This window comes from Cyrtonyx montezumae, unplaced genomic scaffold (genome assembly GCF_038088225.1).
Source record: "Cyrtonyx montezumae isolate F1298 unplaced genomic scaffold, pur_monq_1.0 scaffold_8, whole genome shotgun sequence".
Taxonomy (NCBI): Eukaryota; Metazoa; Chordata; class Aves; order Galliformes; family Odontophoridae; genus Cyrtonyx; species Cyrtonyx montezumae.
In genome coordinates, this window is record NW_027072089.1 from 5,866,600 (window position 1) to 5,890,323 (window position 23,724).

The following is a 23,724-nucleotide window of genomic DNA, read 5'->3' on the forward strand; positions in this document are numbered from 1 at the left end:
TTTGATAGTGCCATATATTAAAATAAGTCATACTAGCAAAACATTTCAGTATCAATGCTAGGAAACTTGTTATTGACTCTGGGGTGAATACCTTACTCATTAAATAGTTCATAACATTCCTCAAATGAGATGGTGCCAGTAATCCTACTGTGCAAGTGAAATTACATTCTGTTTATCAAAGTTTCAGTCCCCCCAACCCCTCTCCAGGATCTACAGACAATTTTTATCCTTGGCCAGCGCTTAAAATCTCAGGTGCTGCTGAGGCTCCTGTCTGTCAGTGTGAAGAGAATCCATTATAATCCATCTCTGGTTTCAAAACTCAAATCTCAAAACTCAGATAGTTTTGGATTTTGCTTTTGAAGTACGTTATTCATTACCCTTTTTACTTATTGCTTGCTGTGGAAAACACTGCAAAAAATGCAGCTGTAATATAGTGAGAGATGATGGCAGGAAAATGATTTCCCAATTTTGAGAGTGATTGGTAATATCAACTTAAAGATTCAAACATTAAAGTGGACATTTTTTAGAGTACGATCAACGTGTTTTTTGTTTGCTTTTTCTTCCCAATTTATTATTGAAGACATTTGCATCCGTGTAAAGGTTAACATGAAATCTTAATATTCACCAGACACCCAATAAATTTCTAATCCATTCTTTAATAGTCAGTATTAGAAAATAATCTATGCTGAAGAGGAGCCACTTGGTGTAAAGATTTTACCTGACACTGCTTATTCGAAATAAATAAAGATGGGCTGAAGTTGTATTTTTTTTTTGTGAATGAGACTCAGTGCATAGAAAATAAAACACCTGATGGACGTGTAACAAGAATGGGATACTCATCCTTTTGCAAGCAATATTGTGAGAAAAAAAAAAACAAAACAAAACAACAACACAAGGACTTGAATTATTGGAATTTTATTTCTTTTACAAATTATCACAACCACAATTAATATAAAACAGAAAGTGTTGAGTAAACAGAACTGTAAGTAAGATAAAAGATCAAGGTGTAAAAACCTCACCCAAGACTACTACTAGAAAACTAGTGATTGGGTATCAGATAAAATTATATGCAAACACCAAGTGAAAGAGAATAAGCAGCATAATACAACTGACAGGAATTAAAACACCATGTTATACAAGTTTCTGAAGGAAACTGGATTATCACTACTACCCATGAGTTATGTTTAGTGTTTATGATTATCTAATACATAAATTTCCAGAAGAAACACTGATCCTCAGATTAATTTATCCGTGTTGTTCATATATCAGACAACCTATTTCCAAAAGCATATTTAAACTCTAGTCATGAGAATTCACACACACTTAAGTTGCAGCATAAGGCTAAAAAGAGTCGCTAAAGGAATGTCAACTTGCATTATTGCTTTGTAACAGGAACTGAAATGAAAATTTTTTATTGAGATCCAAGTAGAACATTTTGAGTCACTAAATGAATAAGGGTTCATATATACAATTATTTTAAAAAGTATATAACATTATACACTTTAAGGCTTTAATACAAGAAATACAGAAACAGAGTTTTCATACTCCGAAGCCTGTCTCACTGTTGCCTAGGCACATGGACAAGTACAATGTTCTAAGCCGTCTGTAATTAACATGGCAGAAGTTCCTGAAAAAGAGCAAAACAGAATTTATTTGTACACAACCTGAGAGTGGCAACTACTAGTTTTCTGAAGATTGTCAGACTACAAGCTGAAGGATCCGGCAATAACGTGTACAATATGTATAAGTAGACTTAGGGAAAACATTGCAAAGACTGCTGTCATTGAATTCAATGCAAGTGTGATAATAGGTTCAATAAAAGCAACTAATTATGTCACTATAATCATATTATTTGATCAATAACAAAGCAACTGACCTGCACAACTATATAAAATCCTACTAGAATAAGTCAGTGAGTAAATGGTGCTTGATTAAATTTTGCCCTAATACAAGAAAGGCTGTCTTCTCTCCCTCTAACTTTGATTTAGGTCCCTTTTTAGATTATTTTTCTCTTTGGTCTAAACTTAAGAAATTTCAATTCATGGATTAGTCAAAAACAAAGAAAACAAGCAGAAATACAACAGCTGAATGTTATACTGCTGCATGTTCTCTCAAACTGACAAGAAAAGTTTCATACCATAAATCTGTAGTTTCTATGAGTATCTAGAATTTCAGTTTTAAGTTTAGTGATGCAAACAAATTTTCATTGGAGAAATAAAATGTATCAACGTGAAGCACTGAAAGAAGGAAGACTTACTGGATTTAATCTGAACTACTATTATGCCCTACATACAAATACTTTTTTTCTGAAATGTATTTCAAGCTTCACTTCTCCATAACAGAGCAAATAAAAAAGGACTCAAAGGTTGACCTTTCTGTCAAGGTGGGACACACATACATGGTGAGAATTCAATCTGGTTGGGGATGACTACATCTGTCAGATCCAGATCTGGCACATGATGAAGGCCAACATTTCTGACTATAGAATGAGTGTGCTTTTTTGTCATGAGATTAGCTTACTAACATGACCTACAACATCAGTGCCATCACATCACACAGTGGTGGCTGCAAACATCCTCTGTGGTAGAAGCCTTGTCTCTGGAAAGATTCGAGGCCAGGCTGGATAGGGCTCTGAGCAACCTGGTCTAGCTATAGGTATCCCTGTTCACTGCAGAGGAGCTGAATTAGATGACCTTAAAGGGTCCCTTCAAACTCAAACAATTTTGATTATATGATGTTGAAGGTATTAATAGAGATTTGAAAAATTTCATTATATGTATTTTAAAGAGATATTCAGCTTTCCTGTAGCAGTTCTAGCAACTACCTTTTCTCTCAGTTATTGAATCTTTGTCCTTCAAACCCCAGTGGGCAGAAATCTCCAAGCTTTCCTAACCATTATAAGGTCTTCTGCTTTAAATCTTTGTTCTAAAGCCATACTTAGTGATGCAAAAAATTCCTTAAGCCTGTGACAGTGCAGTTCTGCACAATACAATGTATAAAATATTTTGCAATATGGAGCTCTAAGTCATGAATGCAGGAGGTTAGCAGTAAGAATAACCACTCCAAACAGAAAACAACAGCAACAAAAAATCTCTGCAGAATACAGTTAAATTACTTCTTACTTTATGCACTGAATTAATCAGAAACAGCACAGCCAGCTATTCTATAGCTAATGTTTCTCAATGACTTGTCTTCCATTTGTGCCAAAATCCACTTTGCTTCTTGTGCAGAAATGCTCAACTTTAAATCTTTCTACAAAATGCTTGATTCAGCCTTATAAAACCAATTGAGACATGCCTGCTGACCAGATCAGGATTTTAAGTTCCCATTTGAACATCACTAGCCTAGAATTACATTCACTTTCATTCACCTCCTGTGAATTCTTAATTAGCTGAAATGCTGTCAAAGGTAAGTATACCTTTAATTTCCCAGTCTCAGATACATTTACACAACCAGCAAACAGCCAGAGGACAGTGTCTGCACATCAGTACAGTTCTGTGTCCTGTTTAATGACAATTTAAAATTATGACTTTTCCCAGAGGAATTGAAAATAGACAGTGATTTTGACTGTATTCTATTTCAGTACATGTAACCATTATGTAATTAAAGCCTTATGTATACAAAAAGTAAGGACCTGATCAGAAGCTCCATTATTTAACTAATAACTTCGGAGATGAGTAAAGATACCTACCAAAGCATCAGAAGATTAAGGTTTTTGTTTTAGTCTTGGCTGTCCAAGGAGTTGAGTTTCCTGACAAGAGAAAAGAAAATCTATTTACTAAATCTGAAATATTTTCAAACAAAAAAAATAAAGAAAACAATATAAATTAAACTATAATAGAGACTTAATGATTAACAAAGCTTTAGATAACATTTGCAATGTTTAAGTTACTAGAATTTATGGAAAAATAATATATTACGAACTACTGGTTATGAGGTTTTACAGTTGTTTAATAGGGAATAGTTTGTCCACATTTAACTATCTAAGCTAAGGATTTTAGATCACTAACACAAATTAAACGTTTTAAAATGAGAATTTAGGTGTTCTTAAAACCTTTCCTACAATCTGAAATCAAACTTTCTAAGTTGTAGTCTCCCTGCTTTTATTGGTTATACTAAAATAAATTAGTGAGATTAAAATCTTATTGGATTTATTTACCTTTGCAAATGAAGACCGTTTTAAGGGTTACACATCCTCTGCCTCTGACGAAAGCGACCTCAATTAGTCAAGTCAGAAAGTCTTTAAAAGCTTTGTGTTTATGCTTCCAGCACGGAGCGAGGTGATCATTAACGTACCAAAATTCTCATAAAAATTCCAAAGTTGCACTAGTGAAAAAACGCTCAACAAGGTGAAAACTAGTCACATCGTTTTCAGAAAATTCATTAGCTATTTTAACCCATTTTTTTTTTTTTTTTTACAAAAAAAAGTATTTTGATTTAATGTGGCACTCAAGCAGATCCAGACCATTTGGATACTTTAAACAGCATTTATAGCTACGGTGAGTACATAGACGTACATTTAGGTTTATACCTTGTTTTAAAGAAGAAAAAGTTGTGCAATGTTTAATATGAGCCTTTTATGCTGATCGCTGTTAAACGGATTTCTCCCTGTTTACTACTATTTATGAAGTTTTATTATAAGATAGAGCATAAAATTAATCTCACACACACTGATTTTCTTTCAAAAGTTTATTTAGTATCAAGCAAGGGTAAAACTTTGCTTAACACTACAGAACATTTCAAGACTTGAGTTACAAAATACCACATTATTTGCATTTGTAATTTGCTTCCCTTTTTACGCATGTTTGCAAAGAGAAAAACTAGCAAATGGCTGAAAATAAAAACTAAAAACTAAGTTGTTGAAAACCTTTAAAATAAAAGGTTACGCTTATGTTAAAAGAACGGACTAACATATTTAGTAAACCTAGTTTAACACTAGTTAATCAAAGGTTATTTTTTTGATCACCTATTTTTCAAATACAGTTTGGAAATAACAAAGTTCCTCGTTTTACATATCTTTCTGTCCATGTTGTTCTTTCAACAAAATGTTTTAAGCTCAGTCCATCCATTCAGATTTTTAAGCGCTTTGATTTAATAAAAAGGGATTGTTCATAGAAAAAATTACTTTGAACAGTATACAGGACTGGTGGAGATTGGATATTTCACAACATCAGACAGTACAATCAGTATCTCGCATATGGCTGGTCTCTGTAGACTCCTTTTGTAGTCCTTGCAGAAGGTGCCTTGTGTCTTGAGTTGGTCCATTCTTCTTGCCCTACAAGATGGGAAAACACAGTTAGATCCCTTTCAATATTCTGCAATGCTGTATGTTTTTCTTTGTTCTGAAATTAAAGGTAACACTATTTACTGAAAACAAGGTATACAAACTGAAGTTTAACACTTGGTCAAAAAAGTGTTGATGCAACATATCTAAGTAAGCTACCCTAGTCTTTCATCCCATAACAGCATGCAGTCTGACGAGACTTAGGGTGAAACTATTTAAGGCTCTAGCATTCAGCTGAGTCTGCACAGTGCAAATGCAAAGAAATGCCAGCTCCATGAACAGACTAATAATTATGCTAGAATGAAATAATTGAAGGATTTGAGTTAAATTTATTTCTGAGTCACTTAAATATATTTTGATCAGTACCAATTTAGGCTTAATTCATATATGCAATCTGATAGTGAAAAGCCACAACTTCACTGCAAACCCTTGTGGCTTCTAAAAATGTCAAGGCAACATTAGTCTTCATTGAACATGCATTTCCTTTAACTCACAAGGAATAAGGAGGTGGGCTAAGGAGCAAGTTATGTCACTTGTTTGAATTTTGACAGCAAAATAAATTTGTCAAAAGTATGTGCTATACTTAATGTTTCATACCATTTTCGTGGTCATAGACATTAAGAAAAAGTAGCAACATATCTTATTAAATAAGAATCAGAAGGTGATGTCAGGCATACATTACAAGAGTAAGATTCAGGACCAAATGCAGAGTTTAACAAAACATGACAGGTATGCTTTAAAATGTAACCACAAATCATATTACCATATAATCCCTGAGAAAAAAAGAAATCCTGAAAACAACCACACATCTTCTAGATCTGTCTTCTGAGAATTGCTCAGCCCTAAGCATAAAGGTGTACAACTGAATCCAGTGCTATCCCAAAAATAAATGTGAAATCTAAACGAGCAGATATAGTAATCTAAAATGCAGGAACAACTGCCTCGTGTTCGAGTCAACAGAACAAAAACATTACTGTCAACAAAAGAAGAACCTCTACTTCTTTGAATGATAAAACTTCCTCTGATGGCAGAAATCTGCTATCAGCTGACACAATTAGGAAACCTATAAATTCATGAGTTTAATTTCATCATTTCTTTATAATAGTCTAATTCCAGCTACTTTATTAAAAATAAAAAATAAAAAAAAAAAAAAAACAGGAATTTGTCAGCAGTTCTTAAGCTACACATCACACTGAGGTGGGTGGAACAATTGGAATAGTAAGTAAAAGGCACAAGTTCAAATTTCACTGTAAGGCTGGAAGAATTAAACTTTACCTTAGGCATGTACCCCAGCCATCTGGTAACAGAGTAATATGCATGAAAAGCAACCTCCAGGGCTTATTCATTACAGTGAAAGCAAGGCTCATATTAAGAAACATGGCCACACAGTAAAGGCAGCTGGCTAAGGTATAAGAAATGAAAAATATGCTAAGTACTTCTGCAAAGAACAGTTTACATATAAAAAGCAGTGCTATTTAGTAGTAAGAACAGTCTGAGGGGACTACATTGTCCTTTTCAAGCATCTGGCCAACCGAGTACGGTACTTTTCATCATGAAAAAATGTTCTTTCATCACGGGAAGTAATGTGCTTCTGTATTCTTGAAATACTCTTAGAAATATCAATACTTGCTTTGGCAAAGAGTTTCTTTTAATGAAAAAATAACAATTTAACTTAGTATATCTATGTATCTGTATATTAACACCAACTCTGAGATAAAGAATTTTCAAATTAGCACTTCTTTTGATGAATTAACTTTTCTCTTAAGCAAAAAGAACTAGACTAATCAGATGACACTGTGGAAACTAATATATTAGATATATTTACAGAATCATAGATTGGTTTGGGTTGGAAGGGACCTTTAGGATCAGCTTGATCGGACCCCCTTGCTATAGGCAGGGACATCTCCATTTAGACCAGGTTTATCAAGACAAAGATCTTTGTTGAGGTTATTTTTGTTTTCCACAGGAAATGTTTTAAAACACAATTCAAGAAATAGTCATGGAATTCTTTTAAGTTCTAAAATCCTGTAACATGCACTACTCGGAATCACAACTCTCAATCTATGTACTAGCAATCCTCAAATGTTTGATATTTGAGTGATCTAGATTTTAATTTCTCTGATCTCTAGCCAGAGATTTAATATTTATCCCTTAAGCAAAGGTGCCTTTTAACATGCTTTATGCTTCTAATCCGTAACAGATTTCTTTAATTAAACCTGTCACTAACACACTTCTACCTCAAAATATGTGATCTTTACCACTGGCATATGGTTTTTGCTTCATTACACATTGTTTTGTCTCCAGATGAGTAACTCACTGCCCTCATGTCTATTAGCTACCTAAAGTACTTCCACAACCTTTACCTAATGACTCTGTGCTTGATTTCACAGGACTGACGCATGACAATGAAATAATGCAATAAGACCACAAAAGTTTAAAATGCACTCAGTTTGGCTCTGTGTCAGAGAAGTTCAGCATACTCTTTGCTGGTACTGAGTTCAATACCAGTTATGCCATACTAGAAACATTCACTTTCAACAGCAAACAGCTGCTGAACTAAGGACCTGCACTCATTTTTTTTCTTTAAATCTCACTGAACGAGACATGAAAATGGTATTTGCAGCACAATTTAGACTATTCTCTTTTAGTTTATTTCTTTGATTTCAGATTCACATGAGTACACTAGCTAATAGACCACAGAAGCCTCCTGCAGTGTTTTTCTCAATAACCACATGTGGAGCTCTGTGACAATGCAGGAATTCCTAACATCTGTTAGCCAGTGCAGAACTGAAGTTGGCCTTATGGAAATTCTCCATCTTTGATTATATTTTTGGATATCTTTACTACTGTATTCAGCTCAAAGCTACTCACCATATGATTCATATGTTTCTTCACTCAGTCCATGGCCGTAGTCATAGTAATCTGCTCCACTGTACAGGAGGGAAGCAGGGAGGAAAACAAGAAATAAAGCAGTTACATTTCAAGAAGCAGTGCTTACCACTACACATTCTGACATCAAAAAGGAGAATCTAGAATGTAGATGTGTCCTAAGCTAAAGAAAATAAGCATTCAAGTGACAGTGTAGCTGAGGTCCTCATTGTTCATTAATGAGAAAGAAAACTAAACTGTTATTTATACCTTTTAAGGTTGATTTTTCCATCACTGAGACCCTAGTTCACAGTGCTAAAATGTTGATGTGGGAATTTTACATTTATCATTACACCAATGGATGGGAAAGTTGAAGATCCTAACAGTGACAATGAAAAGAGTAGTAGGTAATGTTCTGAATCCAATTCCCTTGCTATCATTGTCTATTACTTCCTAGTGGTTTGCACTTGAATCTTTGAAGTCACAGAAAAAAACAGTGAAGGATAAGGGGGGGGTTATACACCTCCTAGCATCTTCAAAACAAGACAGATGTGCACAAATACAAAGAGTATCACTTGAACAAGCAGAAAAGAAATGACAATCGGAACTGCAAAGCTCAAAGCAGAAGTCTGCAGTCATCAGCATTCAAATATCTGTAACACTATAACCAAATATGTGAAACACTATAACCACGTCTAAAACAGTCCTCCGTTTCATAATGACATTTTCTATTCACATTAAGATCATTGAATGGAACTTTGAGGACAAGCACTAGTAAAAGCAACATTTCCATCATCCTTTCATATTCTGTAGAAGTGTAGATATGCATACTCTGTTACATAATGGATGGAATGGGCAGTATGTAACAGAAGTCTATTAGACACTTTTGCAGGACATCAATAACAAGTGTCTCATTTTCTTTCCTTTTCTTTCTAACCACAGGTAGACAACAAAAATGATAGCTGGAAAATAAGTACTCCACAAACTGATATCACCAAATCCTTACCTGCTGGGTAAGGAAATCCTTGTAAAATATGATCACTAACAAGTAATTTCAAATATTGACAAAAGTGTTTCCAAAATTAGATGTATGGCAAACAAAATAAAAACCAGAATGAAAAGGCAATTTATATCCTTAACATGAACTAGCAGATAGAACATTATAATACAAATAATTCTTAAGTTACAATCACTTCTAAGCTGAAAAAGATCACTACAGATTTTGTTTTTTAACCAGCAACTTCAAAATTCCACAAAACCCAAACCAAAACAGTAAAAACCCTGATGTGTGCAAATACTTATCTGAAAACTGTAGCTGAGTGATTTTTAATTGCTAATGTAAAACTTCCTGAACAAGAACATTAAGAATGAACTATGAAAACCCACACATCTGTACACAACAGAAATATTATACCTGGTTTGTCAACCCATGCGATGCACAACACAGAAACAAAGTAGAAGTTTGAAGCCTAAAAAATAAAATAATTCTTTCCCTGCAGCAGCCAGTGATAGAACAGTCTTTACTCTGACAACCAACCTGAAATTGACAGTCGCTATCCTTCCACAGAGTACGTGATTATTTATTTTAAAACTGTCAAGTTTAGAGGCCTGTAGCAGCTGAGCCCTATTCCCGTATCTGTCAATCCTGTCAGAATGACTTCTACAGAGTTTCATTTCATAGACCTAAATATCTATTAAACAAAAAGTGACTCATTTAACATTATGTAAACTGGAAAACAAATGCACATCTGAAAGGGAAAATCTTCTACTTGCACTAAAAGTTTACCATGACTTATCTATATTAATTGACAGATTCTTCAGAATTAATAATCTATATAAAAATAGAAATAATAATGGGAAGTAACGTTGCCCAGTGAAATTCAATACTTTTTACAAACAGCATTTTTTTTATTTTATATCTGTGATGCTTGCTAGGGAAAAAAAATCTTTTTTCTGCTTTTCAATTTTACACATGGATATCAGAAGTAATTTTGGAACTGATGGAAAGCAGAATGTTTTCAGAAAACAACCAAAGAAAACTTCAAAACAGGGAAGGCCTTTTAATAGCAGCTTCACAAATGTCATCTTTGTCCTACAGAAATCACACATGACAGCAAGTAGAAAGAACAGGTAAAGATCTTTCTAGCAAGATGTCCTACATGATAAATCCTGAGTAGTAAGATTATATCTGAACAGAACTTATCCACGAGGACAAGCCTCTTTCTAGCCCTCCTCTCAGATCTTCACACACATCTGCCTCTGATATCAAAATCCATCTGTCGACAGCAAATAAGAACAAGTGTGTCCTAAATATTATTGTTAAGACAATGATCACCATAGCGAATCTGCTTATTTCCTTGACTCTCTTGAACATTAAATTGAGTGTATGTTCTTAACTCTTTTGTGGATCACTAAAAGAGATTCTAATTCAGCCTACAGTAGGGTAGCATCAAGAGAAGACTCAAGTCCTTTCTTGGATCTTACAGATAGATTTTTTATTTACTGCACAGCTATATCACTTCTTGGCAGAAGTTTCTTTGGCTCATATTCTCAGCCTGAATCTCAGCTTATGTCTAATAAAGAGATAACGACTTCAGAAAGCAGTTGAGATCTACATGTGCAAGTTCTATAAAATACGAGAAAATGACACAATCATTCTTAAACTACATCCCATTTTAATCTCAAAATACGAATAGCAAATCTATTTCCTATAATCCAAAAAGATGACCACAGTGCCCTCTCAAGGATTCTCTTAGCTATCACGATTTAGAAATTACTTTTATGGTAGGAAATTTAATATTTTTCACTTCTGTTGAAGAATAGTGAAATACCTTCACAAACCTCTGCATTCTGAAGTTATCTACCAGGCACAAAACTAGGTCTACATATTTTTAGCAGAACTGTTTCTCCCTAAAGCAGTTTTACTATGTGAAATGTCCGGTTACTGCTATCTATAAACTCATTCAAGTCATATAACCTTCAACTCCACTCTCCTCATGTATCATCTCTCAAAAAGGGAAACACAAAGGTCAAGTACAGGGGTACCTGAGGTACACAAGGCAAGTAAGACTTCTTCTCAGGAATAGCAGTAGTAGAAACTTATATAAACAGACTACAGTAATAGTCCATTCCTAAACATAGGGAATGGACTAAACAAAATGCCAACACCAAACCAAAAACCACGAGTAAAGAAACTAACAAGCTGAGCTACTGGTATTTTGGTTTATCCTGTGAATTAGAACCAAACTCTAACCAACCCCACGTCACATCTGTCTGGCTTGCAAAGCAGCCTGAGGGTGAGCAAGCAAGAATATTATCAAAAGAAACCAAACTGGAAGTCCTGAACAATCCATGTGTGTACCAATGTGTTTCAACAGCTAAATGAAAACTGAAATATGAACCAACATGAACATTAATGCTAAAGAATGTGTTTTTTTTCCCCTCACTTCCAAACAGACAGGAATACTCAGCACAATGGGAGCAGTGGGGATAATGAAGACCTGCATGTTATTAGACTTTGTAGAGTATGGTAACACAGTCCTTTTCATCTTGCATTACGAAGATGAATCCACTTAACTGCAAAGGCTTGTTCGTCGACTTTCTCTGGGTCTGTGTGGTGTGTTCCAACTGCATTACACATTGCTCTCATCTGACATAATTATATCACAATAAAATTTAAATTCTGATGAGAACTAACTGATCGTTTTTCACTATACGGCATCTGGTGCCATAACTGTAGAACTTCCATCTCCCAGTTATTTTTTCTAAAGTAAAACTCAGGAAGGAGCAAAAAATAGGTCTAAATTTAATGTTTTCCTGCAACCTTCTTCCTTTCCTAAGATTTGCCCAATTAAATAGATTTCCCACCAATGGAAACAAGTAATATTTTTCTTCTCTTGCAAGAAAAACAAATACTTCCGTGTAGTCCCTAAAAGATAAAGCAGTACTCAGTTACTGCTTGAAGCATACGTTCTGTAACATAAAACGGTATCCCGAACTTATGAAGACTGGTTTCTCATGCCTCAGTCATTTGAATACTTTTCACTAGCTTCCAAGAAGTGTGAGCTCCCAGTGAAGTTCCTTCCCCACATAACATCCGGGAAATCAATCTTAACGTATGCATATTTTTGGGTCTACTGTGAGTGTGAAATTACAATGCCATACTTTTTCTAGCTTTGAAAAGGTGATGAAGACTCCATTCCTTCCCGTTCAATAAAACTGGTTACTACACACGACAACTTTAAAGTTATTTCCAAGTGAAAAATTTGTAAATCCTGGAAGCCCGATCATCCAGCTTTTGTCTCCAAAGATCACGCACCTGGGATCCCTGCTGCTGCATACAGAGGCTTAGCAACTAGGTATTTCCAAATTCATTTAATCTCACTAACCGTAACATATTTGTAGTATTCAATATTGAAGCTTAAGTCATCATCTTTGGCCCAGCAACTCTGTATTCCCAGATTTATTTTACCTTATTCAATGTAAGGTCTTATAATCTTCATTATCGAATCTTAAACTACCTTATTTTTTAAAACATATGCTAATTAAATTTAAACACTAAAATTAACATATTATTAATTTGTAACTAATTCCAGAAGTAGCCATTAATATCTTTGTAGCCTTCTATATTCAATAAATATTCACTGTTAATCATTTCCTTTTTTATTAAGTATTTCTTACAAAGATCCTATTTATCCCTACCATTTTCTCACACAGTTTCACCTCTATAATCAGACAAGGAAAAATTTCCTAAGACTTATCCTCTCTAATTATACTGTGCCTATTCAATCATACTGTTTATAAAATGCTGTGCAGGCATCTAAGTAAAATTAAATCAATCACATAGAATGAAAAAATTAAGTCTGCCATCAAATTCCATTTTTAGGTTTCTCAAGTGCTTACAATTTTACACTATTTCATTGTACACCTTTAAAACCACTAGAAGATTTTTCCAAGGTGTCTGAATTATTATTATGTGCACATCATATGTTTCCTAAAGACTGAGGAACAGTCACAATAAATTTAAACAGAAAAGCCAGGACAAACTAAAATTAGTTTTGGTGAAATTTACTAATGCATACAAAAAGATTCTGAAAAACTTCCCCATTTTTTGGAACATACAACGTGAAATACTTGTGTTATGACTTTTTTCCCCATCTGAAGTTTTCTTCCATTGTTATGCATAATTGGCTTAGTTATATTCCTATATACTGAGGTTTCAGATCAGCAATCTTTGTATATATATACAAATGCATATATATATAACTAAATTGAAATGCACAATTAAAAGTAACTGTGCCATTGAGATTCTAATATTTTATCTTCTCAAACCTTCACAGATGACAGTGAAAAGCCTATCTGGATAGGCTGAACAGCTGGGCTGAGCTCAATGGGATGAGGTTCAATAAGGCCAAGTGCTGGGTCCTGCACTTCGGCCACAATAACCCCATGCAATGCTATAGGCTTGGGGCAGAATGGCTTGAAGAATGTAGAGAGGAAAAGGACCTGGGGGTGTTGGTTGATGCTCGGCTTAACATGAGCCAGCAGTGTACCCAGGAGGTCAAGAAGGCCAACAGCATCCTGGCCTGTATTAGAAATAGTGTAGCCAGCAGGAGCAGGGAGGTGATCATCCCCCTGTACTCAGCTCTGGTACGGCCGCACCTCGAGTACTGTGTTCAGTTTTGGGCCCCTCACTACAAGAAGGACATTGAGGCCCTGGAGCGTGTTCAGAGAAGGGCAACAAAACTGGTGAGGGGCCTGGAGCACAAGTCTTATGAGGAGCGGCTGAGGGAGCTGGGATTGTTTAGTCTGGAGAAGAGGAGGCTCAGAGGAGACCTTATTGCACTCTACCACTTCCTGAAGGGGGGTTGTGGTGAGGAGGGGGTGGGCCTCTTCTCCCTGATAAATAACGACAGGACGAGAGGGAATGGCCACAAGTTGCGCCGGGGAAGATTTAGATTAGACTTGAGGAAACATTTTTTTTCTGAAAGAGTGGTCAGGCACTGGAATGGCCTGCCTAGGGAGGTGGTTGAGGCACCATCCCTAGCGCTGTTCAAGAAGCGTTTAGATGAGGTGCTAAAGGATTTGGTTTAGTGGTTTAGTGGGTAGGGATGGTGTTAGGAGGATGGTTGAACTAGATGATCTTGTAAGGTCCTTTCCAACCTAATTCATCTATGAATCTATGACAAAAGAAGGAAACACGTAGAAAGTAATCTCTAACAAAAATATGAGCCTAAAAATTAAACAGGAAGCCACGTGGCAGGGATTTTCAGTTAAAAGATATATTAGCTTGTTTATGCTAATTCTGTTGAAGCTTTATTTGTGCAGAACTATAGCCTACTACAAGCTCCTAAGTACCAGGTGCTCATAAGCAACAGTAAAGAAATTGCAAAATAGTGTCCATTCTCACTATCCCTACACTGCTGTGAATGAATTTTAAGTCAGAGCATAAAATACTGCTAGTAGCATTAAAATCCAGAGAATCACATTTTGAAAAGCTACAGTAACATTCACTGTTTTGCATATAATGCATATTTATAGACCCTGGAAATGCTTGACTGCTGACAAAGTTAACTTAATGTAAATTTAAAACACCGAGCATCACAAACAAAATGATAGCAATTAAGTTGGAAATGCCAACAGCAACACCCAAATAAGATGCTTCAAATCCATCTACTCAACTCTTTGTTTAATTCCTCCTTTCATAAACAGCAATGTTCACGGAATCACAGAATTGTAGGGGTTGGGAGGGTCCTCTAAAGAGCATTCGTCCAACCCCCTTGCCAAAGCAGCTTCCTGGACCAGGCTGCACCCAGCAGGCAGGTCTTGAATGCCTCCAAGAGAAGGAGACTCCACAACCTCTCTGGGCAACCTGCCTGCTCTCTGTAACTACTAAGCACGGTTTAAGAATATAACTGATAATTTGAGCTCCTCATTGAAAATGTGGAGGAGAGCATATCTCTGGGCCTGGGTGAAAAAGAAATCTTCAAAATCAGTTTGTTGAAATGAAGGTGCCTCTTGGTGGCACCTAAATGAGAGACTGAAAAATGTGGAGAACTTAACCCAATCAATTTACCTATATTAGTTCAGCATCAGTTGAGCAACACCATTATTTGATTTTATATCTTTGTTTTCTTTTCTTGATTTGACATTAATTTTTTCATTACCTACCACAAGCTATTAACCATAAACTTCCTCAAACGTTTCCAACCAGAGTCCTTGCACGTAGCCCTCTGCATAAAAATTGTGTTGAATCAGTCACTTCATGAACAGTGAAGAATAAGGCTTCACTGTATGGCATCCATAACACTGAGTTTTTGACACTCTTAGCAATTGCCACATGTTTCTCAAGCTCTTAGAGAAATGATTTAGAGTTGCAAGCAGTGTTCCTTCAACACATTAAGGAATAAGCACACTGAAATAGATGCATTGAAAGGTGGACTGAAGAGAATTTAGTAAATCCCCTCAAAAAGTTCAGATTAGCTTGACAGGATGGCTCTAAAGCTTGCAGGCAAATTGCAGTTATTTGAATGCATTTCATTTTGGTGTAATTTGAAGTGGTAGTAATTGTTGTTCAATATGTAAGAAAAGTGACTGAGAAACACTGCTTGAGGCAACAGTACAATGGTTGTTGCTGAGAGAAATCTGGAGGATTAAGAAGGAAATGCAGAAAGCAGAGAACAGCATAGGAAACTAGACAAAGCCAGTAATTATTTTAAGTGCTAACCTTTCCCTTTTTTTTAATCAGTGTTTAGATTAAATTCTCCTGCAATGGAGTCAAGATCACTCAGACTAAAGATCTAAAGCAACTTTAAAATAACTGCTTTAAATTAAACACCAAATGACTACATTACTACAGGAATGTCTTACCGTTTTTGCCCTTGAACAGGCACAGGTATGCACTTACACAAACCATTTCTTTTACAGTACAGAATGCTGACCTCCATTGTAGTAAAAATAATGAAAGTAGTATCTTTTTTTTTTTCCCTGAGGAAAAGTTTTAAATGCTAGCAGAAAAGCCTGAAGAGTTACCAGAAACTTCTGAGTGGCACAAATAGACAGATGGGGTTTTCTAATTTTTTTTTCTTTGTGCTACAGTAGCAGCATTATCCATTCTCTTGATAGCAAACTTAAAAGCAAACAGTAAACCTTTAATGCTGTTGGAGAGGTAACAAACCCACCCCCTTTCTCAGCAACCTTATCACATAATCTGAATTTTAGTAACAAACCTCATTCTCTGGCATGTTAACTCTCTGCAGCATCTGTCACTGCTATGAATGGTTGATCATAAGTACCTCTGTAGTCATCTCAGTGCTATTAAGCAGATGGCAACGCTAAATCCGAATGATGTAGTACATCTCCCTAGTGGACTTTGTTTCCATACACTACCATTATTCTGCAATTCCTCAGTGATAAATCTTATGTATTCTAGAGAACATTTAACAGTGAACTGACAGTGCCAATTGATTTATTAGCAACCGTTTCTCTTTGCCCTATTATCGTCTTCACAAACACTTGTGCAGATCATGTATGGAGCCACTAAGGGACAACAGCACACTTGCTCAATTTACAACGTATTTCAGAGATTTAAAATTAACAATTTTTTTTTCTTCATATGAAAACTGAATAGTAGATTGATCTACCAGCTAAAAATTAAGACCTCATTACATATTCTGGTATCCTCCACAATATTGTTATCTACATGTTCATAATTTAATTGTTCTAACACTAATTTCAGACCAACAAAATGCCTGCTAATTTCTGCAATAAATCTGAGCCAAAGACTGGAGTACTAGATGGATCTGGGAAGTCAGCTGCATTGTGGGAGCACACAAAGATAGTAAGGGGGCTGTCAAATCTACATGTATCTGACATACATGAGAATCTGAACCAAGAGCCCCACAAGAAGATGCCACCGTAGTATCACAAACTTACAACTCACATTCTACTGTAGGATCCTCACTTTTTTAACATAGCTCTTCAGTATTTAATTACTCTATGCTTTTATATGACAGATTTCCTGAAGGAATTACTGACTGCATAACATGGAATCTGCCCTGCATGGCCAACTATCTTCAGTTCTACTTTTGCTGCATTCTTTATTCATCTCTCATAAATGATCATAGCTTCTGATCAGTTTTCATTGCTCTACAGGAAAGTTCTTGGCTGCTTCAACTGTTTGATTTTCATATGTTTAGAAATTTGTGTTAAATACATTTTAGATTGTTTAAGTTTTTATGAAAGCACTGAACTGTCTTTTAACAACAGTACTAGTTTGCGCTGCTATAAATTTTATCTAAGGATCCTCTGCAAAAAACTAGAGCAGTTTAGTCACATCTCTTCTAAAAATCAGTTAAGATAACCAGTCAAGCTCAGAGCAGCTCCAAGGGATATCTTTTTAAAGTTTCTTTAACCATAACAAATAATTCTGATTAAAAAAAAACAACAACAAAAAAACACATCCTCAAGCACTACAATCTGGGGCTTTGTCGCATGAACAAACAACTATGGATAAGGAAATGTTTTAAATTAAGTAACCTCTACAGGATTACAGGGCATTAAGATGGATCAGAACTTAGAAAGAACTCTGATGTTTCTCTCCTTATTAATGCTATGACAAGCTTTAACTAAAGCCTCACATTGTGTACAACTTACATACTTTCCTGTACTTGAAAACATTAAATAAAACACCACTGAAATTTAAACAAACAATGTGGCAACATCAAACAAGTTTTAGGAATGAAGGATTGTTTGCAAACAAATGCAAATTCTGAGCTACCCCCATGCACATGGAAATACACAGTATGCTGTTCTTCATATACTACCCCATCCGTGTCCATCTCAAATTCAGCCATTTTTAAATTAAAAAGAATACTGGAGAGCACAGCTGTCCTGTATGGCACAATTTGAAGAACATATGCTCCTGCATGCAGACATCTCAAAAACACAAAGAACAATTTAGAGATATTTCAATTCTAGTGCATATTTTCACTTTTAAAAAAAGAAATGCTGTAATAAGGAAAATCTATAAAAACAAAAATAGTATTCAAACCATCTCAACTTTATCACACAAGAAAATACATCTGTAAACATTAACCAGTTCTAATGAGGTGCACGAACAGCATCCATATGCTGCTGATGATAATGATTTACTTAATAAAACTCATTTTTTCAACCTATCAGTCATTTCCCAAATTTTCTTGTTAATATAAAATATCTTTAATATCAGAATATTCTGGAGAAATTATTATCTGGATATACACTAAAATACTATTATTTCTTAAAAATATTACTGCTTTCAACATATAAATGAAATAAGAATATGTTTGTCACTATGTCTTTAAAACGTGAATGCTCTCTACGCATGAACATCTTTTCTATCCACGTATCACAAGGAAGGCAAAATATCAAGAATGATATAAGTTTAAACTATGACAACAGTTCTACTTTCCATCATTTCCTTCACAGAAAGAACACTGTAATGCAACTAAATATGATAAAGCATCTCTTAGTGTTAAAAAATGCCATTTTGCAATATGGGCTACTATTGATATTCAAATTAAAGCCAGCAATGCTATTATTCTAGGTAGCTCAGATGGCTGTTGATAGTTACTACTTGTTGCCTGCCAAGACAATCCTAGCAATTTTTTTGCCAAGCCAGAAAACATGCAGAGAATGAACAACCATACCCCAAGAGAAATGTAAAAATGAACCATTTTTTGTTTTCTTTTATCTACTTAACAAAATTACGGGAAAAAAATGAAGCAATACTTCAAGAGATGAACTCAGAAATTAACTGTATATAGTACTTAGAAATTACATGGAAAACACACAATTATACATTTGTGAAGCATCTCCTTCCATAACGAGTTTAAACATATATACATAAGAATATATAATATCCATACATATACATATCACTGTTAGTTCTTTACATGAGTAATTTCATCTCTAGGGAAAAAAATTGCTAATTTTAGCTCAGAGGAAAAGAAATCTTAATGAAATTCTTATCATGGAAAAGAAGCAAATACTAGAAATGTTTTCAGTTTTGGCTCAGTCAAATGACTTGGTAATGAAACCTGATTGCTGTGTGCAATAAACCCCATTACCCAACACTAGAAGCAGTAAAATAGTATAGAATTACCAACATAAAAGTTGAGGACTATTTTGGTAATTTTCTTTCTGGAAAAAAGAAAAAATCTATTACCAGCAGCTGGTCTCTAAATGCCTACAGAGCATTGTATTTTGGAGGTCCTACACTGCTGGTGTTGTGTCTTTTAATTTTTTAAATCCATTTTTAGTAGCTTACAACACTCTGTAGGAATCAAGTACCATATATAAAAAGGGAGTATCTCCCTTGCGTCAGTTCTCAACAATAAGGACATTGGAACTTTCCACAAAGATTTTTCACATAAAGCGGATGGGCACAGGGATATATTTATAAATACAACAACATTTAACTTGGGTGCATCCACACTAAAGTAAAGCAGATGCTGGTTATAAACAGCTTTGATTTCAATATTGCTGTGAACTGTTCTGTAGTCTGAAAGACTGAAAAAAGCAAACATTGCTGAAGCTATTTCTCTGATTCTTCCATTAACACTTGTCCAGCAGCATCTCCTTTTGTCTTGCTTCCAGTGGGCATGGTTTGAAGCTTTCATTATTCCAGCTAACCAAATTACCCCTCAGTAAGCCATGCACAAGATTCTCTCTCATTTTTCATATGGATTCACTATGAACGCCTCATAATGGGGATGAACAACCAAACTGCTTGCCAGGTGATTTTTGCTGTTAATTCCAACTGCTACTTAATAATACAAGTAGCTGGTACTTCATAGCTTTTTTTTTTCCACCACTGGGAATCTGGACACAATATTTTTTCTATTTCATTCATGGAATTTTCAAGTAACTTCTTTAAGCAAAAATCAAAGAAAAAAATCACTTTCAAGATATCACTTCTGTTTCTTTTCAACCACTCAGTAACCGACTTTCATACTGGTGGTACTAGAGACAAAACACAGCAGGCTATTTCTAATAAGCCTTTTATTATATTTTTGTTGTCTAAAATGAATCTAAAAAAGAAATATTAACTTTCCAACTGTACAGTATTACACCTGTAGGTACTACAGAACTTGAAACTTACCTTTGTGCTTGAGTACTATAGCTGTTATCATAGGAATCATAGCTTTGCTCATCATAAGCAGTTCCATAGCCATCATCATACTCCTGAAAGGATATAAAAAGAAGCATAAAGCATTAACCCCTCAAATACTTCACAAGCAAGATAGTAAGTCAGTCCTAAATATGAAAGATTATACTCTCCACAAATAGATATGATATATGTACACACTAAACTGGCAAAATCTTGATATTCATAGACAAAAATTCCACACATATCTAAGATTGTACAGCTTTGAAATTATCACGAGCTACAGACAGCAACATGCTTCAAAACACAACTTTTAGTTAAACATACTGGCTTGTGCAGAGAACAGTACAATTGCTTCATGTTTCCACATACTTGAATTTGAAGCATGAGAGGTACAGAGCTTCAAGAGTTCTGGTAAGTACCTCAGATAGGAACCAAAACATCTCAGTAAAAGATTGCAGACTTATATAACAGACTCTCTTTTCTGGACACCAAATTCAATATTCCTATGTAGATATAAGGGATAGCACTAGTAAGAAACACAGCTTTACTTCAAATGCCTTCTGTATACTCTTCAACCTGTGGGAGTTTAGCAACCATTATTTAAAACACTGAAAATAAGGAATGTAATATTGTTCCTTTTGAAGTTTAAGAATACAGTGCAATAGTGATCCTCCCCAAATAGCACTGCATTTCAAGATGAAAAAATAAGTTCCAGCTACGTGCCATTCAGAAATTTAATATGAAAATGGGTGACAGCAATGCTGGGCTTTCCTTAAAAGATGAAATGTGGAAAAGTAAAGAACTGCCACTTATTTACCACTGGATAACACAATAAGCTGAACTAAGCTAAGCTAATGATCAGTAAAAATGGCACTTCCTTTGTTGTGATCCCTCATAAGGGAGAATTAAGAAATCCTATCGAAATATCCCAAAAGCCACAGTGAATATTTAGAAGTATCTGGTCCAAGAAAGCCCTTCGACAATAATGGAAGCCAGAAAAATGAAAATTGTGTAATACCATATAAATTATGATTCCTGAGAAAGTGTGTAGCAACCCTGCCAATAAGAATAAAGTATCAAGAAAGAACAACCTATCTCCTAGATAATGAAACCTTCTAAAGAATCTTTCAGTAATAACCAAAAACAATAAAAACTACTTGTACAAATTAGATAAAGATTGTCCAATGCCAGTACAAAACACCTCCAGTGATCTCAAGCTGACAGTCTGCTGTATACTGGAAGGAAAGCCTTCTATAGCAGAGTCAATTACATCCTCAGATCAAACAGGAGCTGTGAAATTGCTGTCTATGAGGCCTTCTAGAATTTTCCCTGTCGTCAGCCCATCAGTACTGCTTCACCACTGCTAGGTCACTGACTGTTATTGCTTCCCAGCAGCGATTAGTAGAAAGATGTCAATGAACATTTGCAGGTAGAGATGAGTAAGAGCCAATTCCTATGTCTGGAAGAGGAAACAAGGATTCCTCCAATTGTGTAGTGAAAAGAAATGCGTGCCTAAAATGAAAAGGAAATTAATGAATTATCCTGAAAATGAATATGAGTCTTAGCATTTTATTTGCCCATCTGACAAGGATATGAATTTTCTTTGATGCACCACACACTAAGCCCACAAAACTATTGCCTCTTGGCACTTAGTTATGAACAAGCACATTATTACTTATTGATGTAATGCACATACATCTGTTAACAATACAATCATTGGTAAACAGTAGAAGCTGTCTGAGCCAGTGTATCTGCTCTGTTCAAGAGCACTTAACTGACATTTGGGCTTCCCTCATAGCATCTACCAACTATGAAAGCTCCTGAGTAAGAGGGACTCTCAAATTTCAAACCATGTGCACATATCATTGAAAACAAATGAAAGCAGAAGGCCGAAATTAACCTTTTGACATTTAATGAGAATTGGCCCTATTCTTCGTTTATATCAACTATTTCAGTAAAAATAGGCATGGAAGAAAAGGGGAAAGCGAGACTATTCTGAAGCTGTGGAGTGCCTACAACTTCTAGCAGCCATAAGAAAAAAGTAAAAAGGAACGGACTTATCGTGTCAACAAAGTGTGCACCAAAATGAAAGCGGAATTTTGGGGAAGCCTATTTCTTGTATTAGACTTGTCTGTTATTACTTTTGCCTTTCACAGAAAATTTGCACAGAATTCATTATTGCAGACTATTGCACATGCTAATTTCTACAGTTGTGAATCTAATATCATTTTCATTATTATTATTTTGCTGTAGGTGACTAAGTTTTGATTGAAAAATAGCTATATTCTACTTTTTATATGCAGGACTCCTATCACTTAAGCATGATGCTGCTATTACCATAATCTGCTTAAATAGATCAATTTTAATTCTGCATTTACATTTATAAAAATCACAAATTTGCATAAAAAATAAACATCCAGTGCTACATGCTGAAAAAATAGATTTTTTTTATAAAGCTGCTGACAACATCTTGTGAACAGAAAATATTTGAATTTCAAAATATTTTTATACTGTGCATTTGAAATATTAAGGGCACAGGGGCAACTGAAGTCTCTTTTGGAGCATTCCATGAACTAGGTCTGACATCTTATTTTCTGTCATTTGAAAACTTTCCCTTTCAGGAAATCATTAACAAGGCTGGGCAAAGTAGAGTATTTTAATGCAATCAAAGCCACGGTATGTTTTTATTTTTATTTCTGAAAAAGATCTCTTGTGACTTCAATAAATTTTTTGCCTATGTGAAGGATCCTCAGCCACCTGATGTGTTTCAGGTAATATAAAACACGCAAACATGAATATTTATATTTATATAAATATAAAACATTATAATATATATATATATACATATATATACATATATATATAACATTATGTATTCTAATATAATAAGAATAGACTATTGGTGTATATTTAAGAATATCAGAGTCACTGGCCAACACTGCTGCAAGTGAGTACAAAAAAATTAACTTCATAAAAATATTCCACTACATTTTTATGCCTTATTTTTGGAATGTTTCAGTTATTTCTAAAATATTATTTTTCTATTTAAAGCCATTATTACACTTCATGTAACAGACAGCATTTGTACTCTGACTACCTATCAAATGCAGCACTTCCCCTGTACTCCAAGTAATCATAGAATTATAGAACCATAAAGATTGGAAAAGGCTGCTAAGATCTCTAGTGAAACCATCAATTCATCAACACCATGCCCACTAAACCGTGTCCCTTGGTGCCACATCTCCACCTTTCTTGAACACCCCTAGGGACAGTGACTCCACCAACTCACTGGGCAGCTTGTTCCAATGCACTGCCACTCGTTCTGAGAATTTTTTTCTTGATATTCAACCTGACCCTCCCTTGGCGTAACTTAAAGCCGTTACCTCTTGTCCTTTCACTAGGAACAGACCCCCATCTCATC

At 35.1% G+C, this 23,724-nt stretch overlaps 1 protein-coding gene across 3 annotated transcripts in view; it reads right to left on the reverse strand.

The window, feature by feature from the left end:
* Positions 1-952: 952 nt before the first annotated feature.
* The window catches only part of KHDRBS3 (KH RNA binding domain containing, signal transduction associated 3), an 81,095-nt gene continuing 58,323 nt past the window's right edge, over positions 953-23,724 (reverse strand). For 2 of the 3 annotated variants that reach the window (XM_065752567.1, XM_065752568.1), the window contains 3 exons: positions 20,295-20,377; positions 8,156-8,214; positions 4,703-5,275 (listed from right to left, as the gene is read on the reverse strand). In XM_065752567.1, the coding sequence (XP_065608639.1) occupies positions 5,184-5,275; positions 8,156-8,214; positions 20,295-20,377 (234 nt within the window). In that variant the 3' untranslated portion in view covers positions 4,703-5,183. Of the gene's footprint in view, positions 1,628-3,691; positions 3,752-4,702; positions 5,276-8,155; positions 8,215-20,294; positions 20,378-23,724 lie in introns of those variants that run through there. The other variant, XR_010623165.1, reaches the window with a different exon arrangement.